At 40.2% G+C, this 21,622-nt stretch overlaps 1 protein-coding gene across 2 annotated transcripts in view; it reads left to right on the top strand.

Annotated features, from left to right (window-relative positions):
- Positions 1–21,622, top strand: part of LOC124160168 — a 411,734-nt gene that overhangs the window by 372,881 nt on the left and 17,231 nt on the right. For both annotated transcript variants that reach the window (XM_046535929.1, XM_046535930.1), the window contains exons 6-7: positions 13,558–13,817; positions 16,755–16,884. In XM_046535929.1, coding sequence (XP_046391885.1) covers positions 13,558–13,817; positions 16,755–16,884 — 390 coding nt within the window. The remainder of the gene's footprint in view (positions 1–13,557; positions 13,818–16,754; positions 16,885–21,622) is intronic.

The raw sequence follows: 21,622 nt of genomic DNA, 5'->3' as shown, positions 1-21,622 counted from the left end.
AATTGCCTGAGGAAAAAGCAAGTTTTAAGCAATTACTATGTCAGTTGGTTAAAACTTTTGCGGTCCATGGTACTCAGTGATGTCTTTCTGGATAGTAACGCGTCACGGCTTATAAATATAATTAATACGACCGGAAATGGAGACAAAATACGCCAGGTCGAGCGGAAGTGGTGCTTCCCCTATAGACACGTGCTCCATTTTGAAGAAAATATTTCTACTTGGAAGATTATGGCGTGTTTGTGTAACAATTAATCTTCCTTGCGACAAAGATAATATAATGAGTGAGCGATAAAAGCAGAGTTTTTATCGTTCATTTCCTTTTTTTCCCTCTTCATACCGTACGCCTCATGTTACTGATTGTAAGGACATCTTGTTATCTTTCGACACGTAACGATTTCGGAAGAAATGGTCATGGAAGATAAATGATTTATTTCACCTCCAATTCGGAAGGATAACACGATGAATTATAGAAAATGGGAAAGTTTACATTTCTTATTTTATACCCGTATTCCTAATGTTACCAATCGGAAGGAAATGTCTTTCTCATTCGACGTGAGCTTAATTTTAAAGGAGCACGTATTTACTCTGAACGTAATTGTGTGCCTCTCGTGCTTGCGTTGATAATGATGTAGTTTTTGCTTCTCCGTGCAGAAAGTGAGGAAGTTTTTTGTGGAGACATGTTATTGAGTGCGAGCCGTACTCAGAAAAACTTGGAATTTGGCAAGTATCGAATTTGGCATATTAGAAATTTCTCTTCATAAGTTCAACACTTTGTTATATGTAAAACACGATTTTCATGCAATTAGTCACTGTCAAAAATGTCATTATCTTGAAAATGGTGCATTTTATGGGAATCGTTGTGGAAAGAATGTACGAGGAGTAATTTCTTTTCCAATGTAAAAATATTTACTCGTAGAACCATACTACATGGGATTATATATAAATGAATGTTGGATAACTACCCATTCCCTTCCTCCACCACCCCTAATTCCAGTGGCGTAGCCAGGAATTTCGTTCGGGGGGGGGGGGGGCGAATTTTTGAACAACAGGGTACTAAATAATGGGTTTTTAACTCATTTTAAAACTTCATAATCGAAAAAACTTCATTTGTTAAAAAAATATTTTGTAAAATCATGATTTTTCAATATTTTGTTTTCAATTATGAACGAAAATAATTGTGTCTTTGTATTTCGGGGGGTTCCGGATCCGCCGGACCCCTCCCCTGGCCACTACGCCGTTACCTAATTCCTCCCAAATAGAACGGAAGTTAAAGCAAAACCTCGGAGATTGGTCCCCAGGAGCAACGATGCCAAAATAGCATTCTTTCCAAGTCAAATACAACGTTTTTCTTTTCTTTGACGCTAAGTGCTGGCAACAGTGGAAGATATGACGGAATAATCAACATCCTGCAGGGCTTGCTCCTGTCACTATGCGCAAGCGTTAGTCCTAGAATTTTAGAAGGAACCCTTCCCGTCAATCATCTTGATATTCGGTTTCTCTCCCACGTATTGTTGCCTTAAAAAGTGTGCTACATGGTCGTCCAACACACGGATTAGGATCACCCACTTCTTCCTTAACCGAGGCATATTGGAAGATGCCCTGGAAAAAAATACATACAGCGAAACTCCAAATTATCGGTCGTCATATTGCGATATATTCCTAGAGATCTCGGATCTTTTCCCTAAGCTTACCCTTTTTCCACTTTACGGAGTGTGTAGGGGAGTTGATGTAATAAGTAGACTTATGGCATTTGGATTAGATAGGGCAGCAATTGGATATTGTATCAAGCTCCACTTGGTTTCAATAAAGAGATACAGAATGTAGATTACTGGGGTGAAGTCATAGACATGAGGGGAGAGTTTGGGATTTTTGATATGTCGAACACAAAAATCTATACATATTGCTAATCTTTGTTCAACGGCAATACCTACGGGAAATTTCTGACAGCGCGAAAAGACTGCTACAGCCCTTTATATATGTAGCTTTTCGGGTGGTATTTTTGGAAGAGGAAAAAAGTGACTGTAAAATATTTACGGATCTGTAATATTACGCTTAAATTACTTCCAGCGTGCCACCACCCTGTAAATATCCTGTACTGTTTTTGGCAATATCTTCTCTTAGGAGTTTGATAAAAAAATTGAATTCAATTCTTTGTGATAATTTCGTATCTTCACCCGAGTTAGATTTTATTATCAAATTTCGGAATGTGAGGCGTACATTTTAGCCGGTAGGTGACCGAAATTTTGTGTTTTGTGGGCGAGAGTGGTGAAATGCGGGTCACATAATGTGTCTAGCGGTGGCAGTTTACGCAAAAGTGGATCGCACTACGGGCTTCGGAATGTGATCCTACGGTGCGTTTGAGAAGGCATTTTCTCCTCCTCGTCAATTATGGTATGCATTCCAACGGCGTGCCGAGTTGACGAGTTACACACGTTGGCCTGCATTGCACGAGCATTTGCCCTCGAAATCCTCTCCTTAACATTCTCCGCCCATCCCCCCCATTACCCCTTCCCCCCTGCAAATACGCGTTTCAGCGTTGCCACGATGCACAGTGGGTCAAATTGCAGGATTAGTGCACCTAAATTCGAATTCTCCTAGTCCGATTAATAACATTAATGGTTGAAAATGTCTGCACTGTTAATGAATTTAGGGTTTTGATGCCAAAATAAAAATGTAACTCACTCAGCTTCCCCTTGGAGAAGTGTATGAGGAACTTCATGATCAAGTATGGATTTATGGAAATCAGGAATAGGTAGCAGTTGTTTGATATTGTATCTAACTCCATTTGTATCTTAATAAAGTGATGCAGAAAATAGACGACGCGTTTAATAGACGCGTTTAATAAACGACGCGTAGATTAAAGGAAGAGAAGTTTGGAATATTTTATACTTGAGCATAAAAATCCTTGTGTATTGATAGTAGTTCGTTTTAGCGAAATTCATCCACAGATTTACCTATTTCAGCAACTTAAATATTTACGCTGAGGTAAAATTTTTGGATCGCTACGGTACAGATTCTCTTTCTGATCTCTCCCCTAGGAAAATTTGGTCCGAAATCCGATTTTTTTGCGGAGATTAATAATGCTCCCTTTGAAATTACCAAAATTGTTCATGAGCACCTATATGTATACCTATGGTGCTGCTTCGTAGTTGATCATTATGCTAATTATTTTAAGTTAGGGATTCAGTTGCAGTAAGCTTTCATAACGTCTTATAAGCGATTAAAAATGTGCAGGGAATCGATGGTAGCGAAGGACAAGTTGAATCAAACTCCTGAAAGCCGTTGCTGATTCTCGAATCATTGGCAAATAGCCCAGCGATGGAATTTTGGCAATTTACTGGTGTTCAGTGACATTTTTCAGCAGCCTTTCCTACACTTTAGCTTTCTCCTCCTCCTTCTATACTCCTTTAGCTCCTGTCAGTGGCGTAACTAGGAATAAGCTTTGGGGAGGATGTGGGGGTCTTGGTCTGGTCATGAGGGGAGTTAGTTGGGCTACCCCCCAGGAAACGGGGAGTTCAGGAAAAATTTTGAAAAATAACATGCCAGAAAATTCATTTTATATCATTTTGATACTAAAAATTTAACTTTAAGCATATGCAGTTATTATATATCAAATCCAGACAAGATTTTTAAATAATTTTTTTATTTCTCTGAGGCTTTCGAGAGGGGGGGAATACATTCCTCCATCCCCCCCCCCTCATTGTTACGCCACTGAACTTTAGCCACCTTCCGACTTCCCATTACTCGTCGAACCTTTCGGCGAAGGTGTGGCACCTTGGCGTGTTTCGCATCAATCACACCATTAGTTGGTTCATCGTGGCGTTGCGGATGCGCGCGGCCCGCGTTGCGTCACATCACAACTCTCTCCCCCGCCGTCTTCTGAATGTCCCCTCGCTCCAATTACCAGACGAAAATGAATTGGGCTCATTTTTTTCCCTCTCCGACGCGAGAGATTTATGCCAAGATGCCCGAGGCGTGTGTCATTCTGCCGATGACGCCGTCACATTAAGACGAAGAGTGAGAAGAGGCAGCGTTTCAACCGCCGAAACGAAATGAAAAAGTGTTATCGCTCGCAAAAATGTGTTTCAAAAGAGTTACGTCAGAGTGGTCATTTCGTTTCTTCGCTTTACATCGCCGTTTGCGACTCCGAGTCGAAAGTTAATTTCTATTTATTAATTTAAGTAATTTTCACATACAGCCGTGACGCCAATTTACAGTGAAATTTTTAACAATGACATGAATTAGACACAATACAATAACAACATAGAAACAAACAACGAATTAACGAGTAGGGAAAGTTAGCTGATGGCCGGAATTTTCAAAAATATTTTTGATTTCAAGCCCGGCTTAATGGAGCTATGCAGCTAAAGTCCATGAGCCCGTGGCGTAACAATGAGGGGGGGGTGAGGGGATGTATTCCCCCCCTCGAAAGTCTCAGAGAAATTAAAATATTATTTAAAAATCTTGTCTGGATTTGATATCCCTATAATAACTGCATCTACTTCAATTTAAATTTTAAGTGTCAAAATGATATAAAATGCATTGTCAGGCATGTTGTTTTTCAAAATTTTTCCTGAAATCCCCATTTCCTGGGGGGTAGCCCCCACTAACTCCCCTCATCCTCCCCAAAGCTTATTCCTAGTAACGCCACTGCCATAAGCTAAAGGGGTATAGAAGGAGGAGGAGAAAGCTAAAGTGTAGGAAAGGCTGCCGAAAAATGTCACTGAACACCAGTGTTAAATACTGATAGCCAAGAGCTAGTCATTTGTTCTTTAATAAATGAAATTATGGCAAGTTGCGGAGGACTCGATTAATTTGAGAAGGTCGTAAATACGTAGCGAAGGGTACTTATTTTTCTAAAAAAATACATTGACAGTAAGTCAACTGCGAGTTTGTAATCGTATTGCTTTGACTAAAATTATGATTTGCAATGTTACATAATTGCTGTTATAAATACGTATCCTTGATCAGGTAATTCGTTATTACTTAACTAAACATTCTTGAAACCCTACGTAAATTTCCAGAAATATCTATTTATCTCTCAAGTAAGTTTAGCATGGAACCGGAAATCGTTCAGTTAAGTAAATTAAAAAAAAACAATTTTATGTTAAATTGGTTATTCTTCTCTTCAAAGATGAGCAAACCGTGTTACCTAATATCGTTGCTTGAGATGTGGCTTTGGAAAATGTTTGGGGGCGTCAGTCTTTTTGACACTTGAGTGAAAAAAATGCTCTCAGACCAGCTCCGTGGGTAGATAAATCGGTTTTGTATCCTTGAAGTGTTTTTTTTTAATGAGAATATTGAGGCATCTGCAGTGGCATCAATTGACGTTGTAGCGCGTGCTGCGCAAAGCCTGCCCCTTGCATCTCGTGCTGGTAATTGGCGCGTCGTAAACCGTTTTGTCTGCAATTTTTCGCCCAAAATCATGAGAATGCCATCACTGTTTCAATACATCATAATTGCTAATCGTATTTGGTGGTCCTAGCCTTTGTAAGAAGTTTTTATTTGGTGGTCCTAACGCCTGGACGGAGTAAATTCGTATGACATAAAAAAAGCCCACCGGCACATTTCATTCCTATATACGGCTTGCTTTGGGGATCCGAATTAAATACTTTCGCGGAAAAATTCCGCCGTACCCGTGGTTGATCATGTGCCCTTGATGTACAATTTTGTGTGGAATCCTCCATCCATTATAGTCGTAAACTTGGTGGCTTGGCCAGCAGCTTGGGAGATTTTTTATCAAAAATCATTTAGTCACATTGTTTTGGATAGCGTTGCTGGAACACGTACGCATGGGCTACTGTTCAAACATTACTTATCCTTTATTAATAATAGGATCAATATTACTTATAGAATAGTGTTAGGATTAATCAAATATCCATCAGAAAGCCGTAAAACTCGCCATTTTGAACGATTATTCTTAAAATTTTTCTAAAGGAGGACCCCCCGCAACTCCTGCTTACCCTTGCGGGTATGCAATACCCCACACCCCTAAGTATTATTTGTGACTAAACCCCCCCCCCCTACCCTTAATTCTTCGCTGCGCCCCTGGAACAAGGTGTGGGACTAATCATGTAGTCAAAAGGAACAACGACAGTTTCTACATATTTCTATCATGGGAGAGGGTGGCAATCCTTTCGGGATATCTTTTGATATCGTTAGTCAATAACTCTTTATCATTTGCCAAGGTGGCATTTTTTCTCGGTGTATTTGGGGATTAGATAAAATATTTCACTGTTGTTTGGCCGGTATATTTATATCGATAGATCTACTTTTAGAGATATGCATAACTGGAGCGCGTCACTTGGTGAGGCAGCTCCTGTCCCTTTCTATCGCTTGTTTACCCTCCAGTAATCCTTGAACTGAGTTTCGTGACCTTGTGTTTGCTCTTGTAGTACCTGCGATCAGCCGAGAGCCAAAGCTTCGTTCCATTGCCACTCTTGTTTTTGGGAGGGTGGAAGGACTGTCGTGGGCAATATGCCCCATATTAAAAACAATCTCTCGTCAAGCTTGCCGAATATTCTGATATCGGGAAGAAACCTAAGCCCACATGTATGGTTATACCTCGATTCTGGTTTATCATAATTACTCCTCTATTATTGGTAGTGATGGCGAATGCGGGCCATAAAAGTTTTCAAGGAGAAATTCTTGTCTTTTGCCTTAGCTCGGATAATCTTCTGTATTTTCGGTATTACTAGTCAGATGCACACTATTCACTTCGACTATTCACGATATTTTAGATACTGAAGTATCTCCAAGTAAAAAGTTAAGTAACCTCATGGTTGTAAAACGTAGGAAATGAATTCCAGGTGTTCGATAAAACAATTACGTCATTTAATGAATTTTCCCCAAATACATAGGATTTCATGAGCTTCGTTAGTTGTTTATTGTTATAATTATGTTATTTTTAATTGGAAATTTTAGAAAAAAAAGACTTTGAATACTAAATGTTTGTGCAGGCTCAATTTTCAGGCACTATGATTCCTGCTTATCGGAATCCTGTTTTATTTTGACGTTATATTAGTGACAAACCTCCGCCAAATATACTGAAATGCGTCCTTAATAGTGATATTAGAAACAAGGAAACAATTATTCATTATGTGACTAACTGTGATATCTTTGTGACCGAAGATTTTTCATATGATTGGAAGCTACTGAGGCATTGAGGAGCCACCAAGTAATTCTGAAACATTATGTTTTCTTGGATTAGAAGTCAGTAAACGAAATGAGTGTCCTATTTGTCGATGAAATAAGGTGGACTAATTATTCACGCCATAGAAATGTAGCGTTATTTCATATCCTCTATTAAAGTATTTACTAAAATTAAATTCCGCTCTAGATTTTCTCATGATTAAATTAAGAGTGAGTATCGGCGGAATTCTAAGCAACTTTTTATATTAATCACAAAGGTAAAACATGCGTACCAATGTATTTTCCTGGCTAGTAAGACAGGTAAAATTAAACGTAATAAATTGCTGAAATGGGCAGAACTGCTGCGACTTATTTTTATGAGAAGGTTGTGACTGGGCCTTAGTTCGTTTTTTATTACTGCGGACTTGTCTTAAGTCGAAAAATAAGTTCCCATCCAGAGTGGGTATCATTTGTGCTTTTATTGGACGTTCATTCTTCCTTTACTTGCTGCATGTATTCATTTTTATTCCTGTAACATTTACAGTCCATCAGCAATGAAAATAATATTCTTGAAATCCATTATCGTGCTTGCTTTACAAATCGACTTCGAGAGACCATTGACCTGCGTATTTCACGCCTTGTGTTGACTTGCTCCGGTAAGCGATTGTTGACGGTACCATCCGTAACCATGGCTTCCGATGTCCCTTGGTAGAGCGGCAAATAATGAGAACCCGGTTGAGAAATAAGAGTAACCGTAAGTTTTCTCTTTTTAAAGCAAATATCGTAGTTTTTTTATTGTTCTACTCTATATTGGCATTGCTAATTATCTCAGCCGTTGCTAGAATTATTGTCTCGTTCGTTATCGCCCTCAGCCTGTTTTCTATCTTCATTTTAGTGTCAAGGAACAGCTCATTACAATCATGTCATTGATTTTTGCTCGAATAATATATTCTCGTCTGTTTGTGATTAATTTTACGGTACTTTTAACTAAAATGTCGTTGCATTTCATTTTGTTGTTCTTTGTCCCCAACAAACTGGGTAAGTGGAATCCTGTCGAATCACGAAGAATTATCCTGTAGAATCGCATTGAATTTGGCGTATCTGTGACTTTTGAATAGATATTTTTCATTGATTTTTGCCCATTTTACCGTTGCGTTCGAGTTTTTCTTATTTCAGTGGTACTGATGCGGAATGTCACATGAATATTGGTATTATTAGTGTGACCTTTTTCGTCACCACCGTTAATTGACGCGTGAGCTTTTTCTTTCACTGCCTGTTGTGAACACCATTCATCCAATACTTTCGAAATGATTTATATTCTCCGATTGAGTGCAAGATGAACGGAAATTTTATTAATTGAGAGATGATAAATGAAGTGGTTTGGTGATTTTAATTCGATTTAAGGAGAGTTGAAATGGATTTTTATTAAAAAACGGAAAAATCCGTAATGAATGACATTCTTTGAAGTTTAAATCATACGCGTGAATGGTTATTTATTAATGGCGATAATAATTCTCCTAATTATTCACTGTTTATTCTCTGACGATTTTTTGGTGAAAGATTACTTACCAGAGTCACCTTATCAAATATTTTATTCTCTTTAATTCATTTTCACTCAGTAATATCTTCGTGCCATTTTCATTGCCGTCATGTGGAATTGGACGCTAATTCTGTTACATGAGGATCGATTTTTTATTGAACGGGAAATAAAAGGATAAACTTTATGGATAGCATGAATAAAAATTGCTAGATGAAGAGTAAAATCGCGTGAGAAGGCAGATTTTCCCAGATGCAACAGATGTTTCCCCTTCTGTATGATTATTACTCCGGCCCGCAAAGTAGTGGAAAAATATAAAAAGTAAGGGAAATAAGGAAGGTTTATCCTTCATTCCACCTGATTATCAGACGATAATTTAAGGTAGATGCATTAGAGTCTCAAAAAAATACCCAAATTTCATCATGAATTACAATTACCTACCTGAGTTTCGAGAAACATTGATGATGGCAATATTTAGCGATATTTAGGTCGTGTAAATCATCTCTTTCGGAGGTTTTAAAGTTTTTCAATTGATGATGGCAATATTTAGCGATATTTAGGTCGTGTAAATCATCTCTTATGGAGATTTTAAAGTTTTTCAATTGATAATGGCAATATTTAGCGATATTTACGTCGTATAAATCATCTATTTCGGAGGTTTTAAAGTTTTTACTTGGCAATGATCACGATTTTCGTGTAAGACTAAGAGATGCCGCGGATGCAGATTGGGCGAATAAATTGCGCGCCTGATGTCAACCGATTAAGAGGCAGAGAAGGGATGAGAGGGGTTAAACTATCATCCTAGGGGGGGTCATACGCAACCGTCTCGTCCAGGCGTGTCCTTGACAGCCGCCGCCTACTTATCCGCGACCTCACTACCGCAACTGGTCAGTTAAGTGGTGCGCTGTTGGTTGACTAACTCTCAGGATGCGGGACATGAAAATGGGCTGACAGCCAGTTCCATTAACGTGGTACTCCACCCCGGCTGAAAGCTTTCGTTGCTGCTGGCCATCGCTATTTCCCTTTTCGTAGTTTAAAGTTGGCGGAAAACCTCTTGTAGTTTTCACCAGATTCTAGAGAAAGAATGGATTCGTGCAATTATTACGCATTGGTCCTTCGTCTTTGTATGGGCACAATATGAATTTCTTCGTTAATGAATATTAGGCTAGAGAATAGAATATTCTTACGCAATTTTCGAATTTCAATCATAGTTTCCACGGCGTGAAATAGAGTCTAAAACTGCGTTCGTGTATTCTAAGATGCAAATGTACATCGAAAGTGTTGTGTTACTGTTTCCTTACTAACATAAGATATGAGGAGCAATTGCTGCTACTACTTTTCGAGGGCACGTTTTTCTCTGAGGCAGTGTGCCCCATTTATATTCTACCCACAACTTTAGTTCTTCCTCAAAAATTGGCTATTTCCGATGAATCTTTATCAATTTCATTTTTCACGGTTGTTATTGAGTTTAGGTTTGTTTAATCTGATCATTTTCTTTTCACAGCCATTTATCAAATCGCTTAGAAAACTCTCCCTTTGAAGTGTTTTTTGAAATGACTAGCGTCACAGTCATTGCACTTAACTATAATGACCTGAATATGCTTTCTGGTGTGCGGGAAAAGTTTCTCTCACTCAATTTGCAAATATTCGGGAAGACTTTAATTTTCACAACCACATTTTACAATGATTAAAAACTTTATGCTGCTCACTTACACTTATGATACGGCGGCATTAGCTGAATTGGATGCGAAAATGTCGAAAGAGACGGAATTGACGGTAAAAGGACGTAAAACTTTCATTAAAGTCAATAATTTCTGATGGTTTGGGTATCACGGAGAATTTTGCCGTATTCTGCTACCTGTCGAGAATCTAAATACGTTTCGTCAGGTAGCCACTGGTTCCAACTATTTATGAGTTGAGGTCATCCTTAACTCTTTTGCTCTGGTCTCGATGTGTCTATAAATCGAAATAATGGCAGCATAAAGCAATGAAAGCATTAATTTCTCAATTTTGTATTGTATTTTACATGCGCGCTATCAAATTGAAATAATTTCCCTGGTTTTATACATCTTCAAATTACAGTTAATAGCAGGAAAATATCGGACAACTAGGGAATGTAGAGCGCAAGTGGGCGATGATTTAGGGTGATGGTAGGTACATATGTTGCAACCCGAGAAAAGTGGGTGTGGTAGGAAGAGAAATTTTATGTCTACTAGTCAAAATCTGATTACTGCTTGGGTTGCGAATTCAGTGGCTTAGCCAGGAGGGGGCACAGGGGGCACTAACCCCCCAAAACAATTAATTGTATCTCATTTTTTCAAAATGTTTTTTATAGCCCAGTAAGTTTTAGCAAAGTAGCTTCCCCGACGACTCATCGATCGTGCAATTTTAAGTGCCAAAATAGCATAAAATGTGATTTCTAGAGATAAAGACGTTCACATTTACCCCTCTGACCCCACGGGTCGTGCCCCCACAGCACATCGTCCTGGCTACGCCCTTGTACAAATTAAACGTCTCTCTGAAGTGATTATAAAAAGCCTATTCTCATCCCTGGTTTTCGGGGTCTACTCTTTAGTAATGCATGATTTATTTGGTGGGGCGTGGAAGGGAATTTCAATGCATGGGTTTCTGATGAACATGATGGAATCGGTAGAACACCAACTGCGGCATAGTGACACTGTGTGCTTCCATTCCCAGAGTTCGATTGCATTCTTGCGGTCTAATGAGAGTGAAACTTTTTTCTCATATGTCTATCCACCGCATTTGTGGTCAGATGTCGGTCCTACCTCGTCTCCTTGCGGTTACTTCATCCAGCTGGGTTGTATTGGTCGGTAAGCCGATCACCGATGTGTTCCCTCCGAAGGTCGTATGCATTGGCTGTAAATTGTCGAATTAATTGGGGCAACAGGCTTTCGCTATCGGGTTATTGTGATGAGTGCCTAGACATCTATTGACAGCCACTTAAGAGGGCTTAGGGGACATGGGAAGGTTGTTATGACATCAACCATAGGGTAGATGTAATAGTAGAAACTCAATGCTGAGAGATGTTAAGAGGTGAGGTAAGTTATGAGAGATCAGTATCATTTTCTCATTCTTCCGTTTTCGCGGTCATGTGCATTGGAATGATGTATTTTAGTTACTCGAGCTCTTCGTTTACATATATGCACTTTCTTCCATGGTTTTCGTGTGCTTATTAGTGGTTTCAATGCCTGGAAGACTGAGCTCATATATGTATGTGAGCGAAATTACCCTACCAAAAAAAGACGTCTAGCGGCGAGGAGGGTAATTTGATGTTCGATGATATCTTACGTGTCATGTCCTTATCTCTATACGATATGTTATATAAATTTGCTTCCCAATTATTTTTCTTTTCTTCACGTTGGTTTGATCATGCCTCCAGATTTTGATAATTCAAGACTCGGAAATAACTAAATTTGAATTCCGTCGGCGCTCGGAAAAACCTCTCACTACAATTACGAATGAATCTGTGCATAATTATTGTTGTGCGTGAATATCATGGGAAGAGAAATGAATGGTAGGATTCCACCGAAGATAAATCGTAAAAATATAACGTACACAATGAAAACTCCGATCTGTAGTCGTACTCATGCCCACCGCAAACTTTTCCGGGTTTTTATCCACTTGACCATCACCTTACATCGGGTGAGGACCGTTGAAAGTGACTATATATTAGAGCAAGGTTCAAAGGCTTCTTTTTCTTAAGATATTAGTTAACTAACCCCATATGTATGATTGACTCTTGAATCATACACTTTAAAATAAGCGTCTGCCAAGTGATTATGGATTCAGAGACCTAGTTACCCGACTTTCCCCTTGTGAAAGTATGTATTTATCGCGTACGATGTTACTACTCATATTTTTAAATTCTGTACTTATCTGCATCCCCACTTCGAAACGATATTTCCAGCCTCTCTTATCTAGCACATCTCCCCCAATATGACTATCAACGTAATATCACCCTCAATATCTTCTGATGCCTCGTACTCCTTATATCTCTCCCTCAAGTTTCCTTCTGTCACTACCCACATCTAGTACTTCCTGGTTCGTTGCCACATTCTGTTATGCATCTCCAATGGCTGAAGTCAGTTACTCTCATCTTTGGACATCATTGTCTCCGTTTCTGCATCATGCATCTCGACTTTCCATGCTGTGCCTGTTACGAGTAATATATTTGCAATATTTAATAAGTTTCCCCTCTTGTTCTCTCTTATAGCAGAACATTTCCTCGTATTAGAGAGCTGCGTTAAACCAATCTTAGGATTTTTGACGAGTGATGCTGATGAGTGCGATTCTATTTCCTAATAATGGCCGAAATACTGCGTTAGTTGTTTTCTAGCGTTGTATTTAAATAGTGTTTATGTTCCTGTGTTCGATGGAACATCTTTAAGCCGTCAGGGAATCTTCATCTGGTGATTTTTTTCTCTATGGATTGTCGCATTTATAGTGCACTTGTCGTTAGCAACGGATCACCTGTGGCTACTCCGCTGTTATTTCCTAATATGTACATCTCGTTTTGAGTTTCAGTTGTTTTTCAATTGTGTACTTAGGAATGATTGAGTGATGCTATATTGGCTATATCTTCACCAAGTACTGCGTTAAATCTCATCTAACGCAGTTTTTAAATCGTTAGCGTGTAGGTTTCTGTGTTACGGTGGAACCTCTTTAAGCCGTCAAGGTGTCGTCATTAGCTGATTTTTCTGCCATACACCGTCGCATTTCGTGCGCACTTGCCAATAGCCGCGGTTCACCAATGGCTACTCCGCGGTCATTCCCTGAAATATCTCATCTTATTTTTAGTTGTGTTTATTCGATCTTGTGCTTTTGGAATGGTTTAGTGATGACGTATTCCATGCCTTGCGTTTTCGCAGACCTACGAGAAGGACGGAAGTCATTTGAGCAATGGGAACGTTGGCGCCGCGGCGCCCGGCGCTGGCTCTCTGCTCCTCCGCGGGTCTCCTGCGACGAACGCCGCCTCCCCGTCGCCCCTCCATCCCTCTTCGCCGCACCCGGGAGCGGGGACTCCGCACCATGCGTCCTCCACGGCGCCCCCGCCGCCACCACCGCAGCTGTCCACGCTCCGGCGACAGACCAAGGCGGCTGCCGCCAGGAACTCGCACCTCATACCCAGGTGAGTGGCCTTCAATGATTATTGACTATTTTACCCGCTAATGTTACAACAATGAGGGGGGTGATAAGCCAAGGGGTACAAGTGATTTTCTTACTAAACAGTGTTAAGGCCTGGTTACACGGTGCATTAACCCGTACGGGTTAATGTATGAATGCGTGTCTGTTTGCATGTCTGAATTCATGGACGTTTGCGTGAACGAGGAGCATGAATGAGCGGTTACACGGTACATGCGTTCGCACAAGTTTTCACACATTTTCTCGTAACGTGAGGCGTTTAGTTTTTGTTACCACCAGGTGGCTCTGTTATGAGTTTAACTTGTGCGAATGCATGAACGAAATTAGAACAGGTTCTATTTTCCGTTCACGCGTTCATACATTTACACATTAACCCGTACGGGTTAATGCACCGTGTAACCAGGCCTTTTGGTAAAGACATTGATAAATGAAATATTCAAAAACTTGGAGGCCAAGGGCATTATTCGATAAATTAATATATATTTTTGAGTAATATTAAAACAGGAATGGGTCATGCCGCTTCAAATCAACCACTCGGGTTCCTTCAATAGACGAGTTAGTGAAACAAAGTGTCATCTATGCCTTTGTTCCTTTTTTTGCTCATTTCTCCAAATAAACTCCGTGAATTGTATGGTCCTTCTATCTCTGCTCCTTAGCGTCACAGGGTCATCTGTTCCCTGATGGTAATTATATTACATTAATAAAAAACTTTCGCGGTCCACAACTGTTCGGCATTGCTTCCTTCTGAAAGTACTCGTGACGTGAGCTATAAAAAGTGGAAGTTCCTTCGCTTTTTCCGGGAACCATGTTGAGGTCATATTCAAGTCCTCCATTCAAATTGACAATTTTCAAACATGTTGTAGTCATGCTCCAACTTCGCTCTTGTCAACTTTGATGACGGTGGGGCGTAGTCTTCGCCTGCCAAACTCTGGGTCGTGGGCTCGGATCTCAACTGGATAGATTTTCCATCTCCCTGAGCATTAACGTTCGCGTTTATGTGACATTATTTGATCTTAAGATAGGGGTATTCGGTCATATATATTCCGTCTTTATCAGATTAGACAATATTGCTTTCATAATTATATATTTATTCCTATTAATGCCATTACGCATGCCGCATCGTGGGGACAAAGTAATTTTCTCTCCGTGTGCCACTTTTCTATAGGGATCTTACTAGGCTGCTTCGTTTTGACACATATTCGCGAAGCGAATATATGAATTACGGCAGTGCAACTGGCATGCTTGCGTTTTCACGCAGACATTCAGTTTGATAGTGATGACAAAAATATATTCTACGTGGCTGATAATTTTTGAAAATTTTTCGCTTAGAGGCGAAATTCTGAGGGAATAGAGTTCGAAAATCTATTTTACCAATACGGTTTTGCAAATTTTTATAGGTTATTTAGAGGATGCATCACTTTCGTTCGATCGGTTTTTGCCTTTGTTGCGTTATATATTACTAATTTAGAACATATGCTATCCTCTTGAAATTTTTAGGGTATCGAGGGTGGATCCTGAACAGTATTTTGTGGCTATTCATCAATGGCGTATAGATTCCCCTGACATATATTTACACACCGTTAATATATTTAAATCTATAGGATTAACATTACAAATGTATGGCGAAGTATCTTCTGGTCGTGACCATACCCTCGCGTAAGATTCATTAACCAAATACAAAGTACGGTACTTTTTTTCCTCATTTCGGAAGTCATGGTCTTCTGCCCACCCGTATAATTATTATTAACGTATTCTACCGATTAAGGTAGGTTTACTTGGAGTGCTTAAGAAGAATTCCGTGAGCTTCCCCTTACATCATGCACTTCCCTCTTCAATTCACAATAAGACCTACTACTTTTCATGCTATCTAAAAATCCTACTCTTTTCCTTCCCCTTCCTCGTTTACGTAACAATCTTCCCTCTAACACTGTTTTCAGCATCCCATCCCCGCTAAGTACTCGCTCCATCCATACCTTCTACCTCCTCCGTATCTCATCTAAAAGCTGCCTCTCCTCACCTACCATGTCCAGCACTTCGTCGTTCCTTTTCCTCCCCGTCCACTTCACCTTCTCCATTCTTCGCCACGCCCACATCTCGAATGCCTCCAACCTTATCTCGTCTTCTTTCCTCAGTTTCCACGTTTCCGCACCGTAGAGAGCTACACTCCAGATCAAACTCTTCACTAGCCTTTTCTTTAAACTCTTACATAACGATCCTCTCAGAAGCTCCTTCCTGTTCTTGAATGCCTCCTTTGCTAATGCAATTCTCTTCCTAATATCCTTACTACTGTATCCGTTTTTCTCTAACGTACTGCCTAAATAGTTGAACTGCTCAACCTGCTCAAGTTTTCACCACCCACCTTTATCTTAAGTCTCACATTCCTCGCTCATGAGGCTTTACAAAACCGCATAACCTTGGTCTTCTTGTGATTAATCCCACCCGTATGTATCAAGTAAAAAAAAATTACGTTTGAGAAAATACTGGAATCAAATTTTCAAATTTGAGGGACAGGCAAATGCATGAAGGGTGCGCACTCACCATGTCCAAAAATTTTCAAGACGACAGATAAGTTTTCAAACTTTTATACGGTGGGAAATAAAATCCGGTCGAGCGAGAGTAAAGCGTGCACTTAAATCGGTTTATACAGTTATTCGACACAAGATAAAAATTGGCAAAACGAGGAAATCATTGGATAAAAAAATCCCTCCTCCTGCTAAATATGTGATGCTTTACCTTGCTCTCAGCCGGTCACGTGTGATGTTGTTGCGCGCGGTGACAACGAGAGCGCTCTGTTGCCGTCATTGTCGCGACCAGTCGTTGAAGCGGGGAAGAGCGGGACGCCATCCGAGACGCCTTCCGGCGGCGGTCCCGTGGACGAAGTCGCCGCAGTGCCACCAATTTCTGCGATGCCCTTCTTCCTCAGGTTCCACTTCCCCAACGGACGGCCGCTCAGCCCGCAGCAGGTGGAGTCGGCCCTGCAGAGGGTGTCCGCCGCCTTCCAGGGCCTGCCCGGCCGCAGGGCCTCCAGGAACAACTTCGGGGCCATCGCGCAGGTGAGTCTAAAGCCTGAATCACACGATCATTTTTTTTCGTCGCGAAACTGATCACTAGAGTGATTACTCGCAAAGTGATCGTCGCAGGCAATTGTTTTTCGCGATCGCGATGAGGATTCCCATCGCTATTTTTCATCACTCGTTCGATCGCTCTTTCCGTCGCTAAAACATTCCCTAAAACCCCATATCAGCCAATCAGAACGCTTGCCCATATGGAGCGATTGCAGCGCAGCGTTTGACAATTGTGGGAACGACATATATAAACAAACACGCTATATATTTTCGTGATGTAGGTCCTATGACAACGAGCTGTGATATCGGAAATGATGCGAAAAGCGACGGCGGGAGTGACCGTGTGATTCAGAAAAATGATCACTATAGCAATCGCTTTTCGCGACGAAAAAAATGATCGTGTGATTCGGGCTTAACGCCTCTCACTCTCGTTTCCTCTTGTTTCAGCTCGTACTAGAATATTTTTTCTTCGTTTGCAGTAGTTAACCAAAGTAATTTTTCGCATTCTTAATGGATTCGTTGTCAAACTTAGTAATTACCTCTTCCCGGCTGAATTCACGTAGAACTTACTTTCCTCCAAGATTTTAGTGCCTATAGCAGTGGCGTAGCCGGGTGCCCCCCATACCAATCAATTTTAGCAGAAAAATATTAACTTATTTAAAAAAATTATTCTACTCCACTATAATGTTCTAGCAAAACAGCTTCCCGACTACCCATTAATTGTGTAATTCCGAGTGCCAACATAGCATAAAATGTGATTAATAGAGATAAAAATGTCCCAAAATGACCCACCGGGTCGTGCCCCCCCTCCCCTCCAACACAATCCCTGTCCCCTGTCTCGGGGAGGAGGGTTGGGGATCGCGGCCACCGCAACCCCCTCCCCTTGTATCCGCCCCTCTAGAACTGGCTTCCCTCACAAATGTCCCCAGTCCTAAGCTCAGCGTTCACGGTGTTTTTGAATTAGGAAGCGCAGCTATTGCTTTGTGCAATTTACGAGGCACTAAAAGAAACCTTTGGTATTTTTCTCGCATTTCGTACAGATAAAGTTAATCAGAGTGGCCACTAGTCTGAAAAATCTGGAAAGTCGTGGTAATTAATTGCGTCCGGAAGGTCATGACAGTCAGGGAAAATAAAAACATCTTTAATTACGTGCGGAAACTCATAAAAGTCAGGGAAATTAAAAACATAGGGAAAAATGATATTTGTTCTGGAAGGTGCCAAATGGTGATTTTCCTCTTGTGTATTTATTTGTAAGTCGTGATTTTATTCAATTTATTTTGAGTGTGATATTTATCTGCACTTCTTTTTTTATTTAATTTTTATCTCATCCGAAGGTTTTGGTGAAATATATGTTTCAAATTGTCTGGAAAAATTGCGGAAATGGCCTGGATTACCCGAAGAAGTCGTGGAATCTAAGTTTGACATTTTATTGGCCACTCTGGTTAATGACGATGCCGGGTTTCTCTCCGCCCTTCCGCCGATTTTCTCTCTCGCCAACGCTCATACCTTTATTTTTATATTGATTGCCGCGTTGGGCAACACTGCAACCAATGGCTTTAGCGACATTCTCCGGGAAATCTCGTGCCATTTTTTTGTGTAACACGGCCCTGAAATACCATAATAACCCATCATCAACATCTCTACCGAGCACTTGAGGATGATTCGGCGCTATTCCTGTTCTCTCGTATTTTCATTCCTCCGCGGCGAAAAGTGTCGCAACGGAACTAAAAATGGAATGAAGAGGAAGTTCTCTCGGGACAAATGACTGCCGCTTTGCGACTACTCGTGACTGGGAAACTGTGTGTGGCTTGAAGTGGAGAGGAGATAGATTACCTCGTGACTCACGTACTCGAGGGATTGACAACTGTCTCCTTGGAGTGAACAGGGCAAATGAAGTGGGCATTGCTGAAATTTATCGCAACAATTTCTTTCTACCATATTCCGCGTTTACCCCTGAGAAAAATGTTTTTTAATAAAAAATTAAAAATAATTTTTGCCGTATTGTCTTAAATTCTTGACGAAACTTTTCGCTCTTATAGTTTGGAGAAAATAGTTGAAAGTCGTGAATTAAGACGCTTACTTCGTAAGCTTGGAGTGTAATGTTGGAAAATTACTGCGGAAACCGCAATAAATATAGCTGTCAAAGGCAGTCGCGTCTACTGCTTGCTACAATATTCTTATATGGTTTTAATTTTTCGACTGATTTGAGCGGTCACCTAATATACTTTTCGTGATATTCTGAAATGTGTCATTTCCATGAATTTCACATGGAAAAAAGATTTAGTGTAGATCGTACTTTTTGTTTTTATCAGATAAAATGTTTGCGTTTTTCTGTTAGAGATTGAATTTCGATTGCCGAGTATAAATTTTCCGTGCATCAGCGTGTAATTGCTGGTAATTGGTTAGTATCTCGTAAATTTTTATTCTATTATGTTTAAACGTCGTTGAAGACAGCTTCGCAAGCACGTCATATCAGGTGTGGTAAAAAGATCTCTTGTGTTCTAAAGATTCGCCGGGAAGTTTAAAAACGCACATGTCGATAAATATTGCTTTAAGTTTTCGTGCGTCAATAAAATATACATCATTACGCTAAAGTTAGTTATCCTATTTTTATCCACGAAATCATTCGTCAAGCGGTCTTTCCTTCCCGTCTTTCGGAGCCATTAAAAAAAACTTTTGTTCGCTATTTCCTTTATTAAGATTCGTTTTATATAAATTTCCCAATTAAATAATAAGAAATGCATTTATATATAAAAATTTATTAATAAAAACAAAATTCGTTTCATCTAATCGGTAATGAACTGGATCTGTAATGGTTGAAACTTTATGATTGTATGATAAATTTTGCTCACCTTCATATTTAATTGTTGAAAAATTTTCACGGGAGATATTTTCGTAAAACATAGATTTTTGCTTCTATGCATGGAATCCATTTATCGTTTGTAGAAAGACAGATGTTTTTGCGAAGACTTATTCTCACAGCGTCCTCGTCTCATACTAAAGCGTCAAAATCCTCTCCACTCCAACAGGTTATTGAGGTCACAACAGGCCGCATCAACGGAGGAGACCTCTAGGGTAGGGGTGCATTCTTTCCGTCACTTTAGGGACAAATCCCTCCCATCGATGGGCATGTGCACAGTAAATGAGGAGGAAGGGGCAATAAAGGGGGTGGCGGACACCCCCGTAATTTCTGGAAAAATGGAAATGGTGGCAATATTTTAAGGTTGCACTCTAATGAAAGTGTTAACAATGAATTTATTTCATCTTTTTAACAAGCAATATTTAAAGATAATTTCCGATTATCCAAAAGCCACAGGTCTAGGCATGTCAGACCTTAGACGCATTATTCCTGAGGTGATGCATTTCACCAAAGTGCCATAGAAAATAAAACTAGCAACCGGCCCTGCTGCTAATAGAGGCAAAGAAGGCTCATGCCCAGACGGCACAGGAATTTTACTTATCTGGATGTGAGGGTTGACCATCAGGATACTACAAATCGCGCTTAGGAAGTTATTGAAAAGGTTTTGTTTCTTTATTTCCTTTAATGACAAAAGAAATATATTAAAATGAAACAAGGGGACTGGCGATTTCATATGCATCGATAAAATTGCATCTTGTATGCCCTAATTTCTTAAAAACTCATGAATTAACATAGGACTCACTGGTTTCCAGTTCATACATGGTATCCAGTTCGAGTACCATGGCACCCAGAAACATTTTACAAGTCGAAAAAATCAAAAATTTCAACAATATACAAATATTTAATCAGAAATTAGGCTTAATTTAAGACCCAGAGAAGGCTAATTTTAAATAATTCTCTAGAGAAAACACTCCCTCTTTAAGTGGGGGTAACCTGTAGATCCCATGGAGGGTGGGTGGTCTTGTGGTGGTCCCATTGCACCCCACAGCCGAATTCTCTGGCTATACCCAGGTCGGTGGACATTTTTAGTGTTGTGTCTAACTACTGTTGCTCTGATAAGTGAAATGGCATTTAAAATTTTAATTATCTGATCATTAAATAAGTCTTACAGGTAGATGTGTGTTTCCGAGGCAGATCTAAGTGGAAGGCTAAGGAAGGAAAAATTCCCCCTCCCGAATCCTAGAGGCAATTGTTGTTGGAGGAGGCTTCCACAGGCATGATGGCTCACTAACTCCCCCAAATCATTCGGCTAAACCCTCTCCCTACAAACCAGGCCCCCTCCCCCAATGTTTTATATGTATATTTTTCCGTGCAGTGCAAGTATGTATATGCCCAAAAGTTTTACATAAAATTCAAATATTCCTGTAAACAGCTTCATTCCTACTTGAATCCTTTATAGAATATCACAATTAAACGCCAAAATCCTGCGTTTCCTGCCGCGTAGGCAACCGTGCCAAACATTCCCGTATTCATCGTTTTCCCGCATTCACCGTTTATTTCATCCATCCCCTTGAGAAAACGATAGGTCGAGGTTCCACTGTATTTCATATTGCCTAAACTCGTTGGTAGGTCTGGGTAGCTCCCTGCTGAATTTTTGACTGAATCCTCAAGTGTGGTGGTAATTTTTGAGTCTCGTTCAGATCTCGCATCACAGCTCTGCTCTGTCGCTGGAAGACACTGCAACTCTCTGTTTCATGCTTAGATCTATCAGGTTGCTCAATCAGAAGATATTATCAATGATCCCACAGTTTTAGGCCAAGGTTCTTGTATAATGTACTAATTATTCTGCTTTTCAAGGCTGTTGCC

Source organism: Ischnura elegans, chromosome 6, assembly GCF_921293095.1.
Source record: "Ischnura elegans chromosome 6, ioIscEleg1.1, whole genome shotgun sequence".
Taxonomy (NCBI): Eukaryota; Metazoa; Arthropoda; class Insecta; order Odonata; family Coenagrionidae; genus Ischnura; species Ischnura elegans.
Note: the sequence above shows the minus strand (reverse complement) of the source record. Positions and strands in the feature narration are given on the sequence as shown.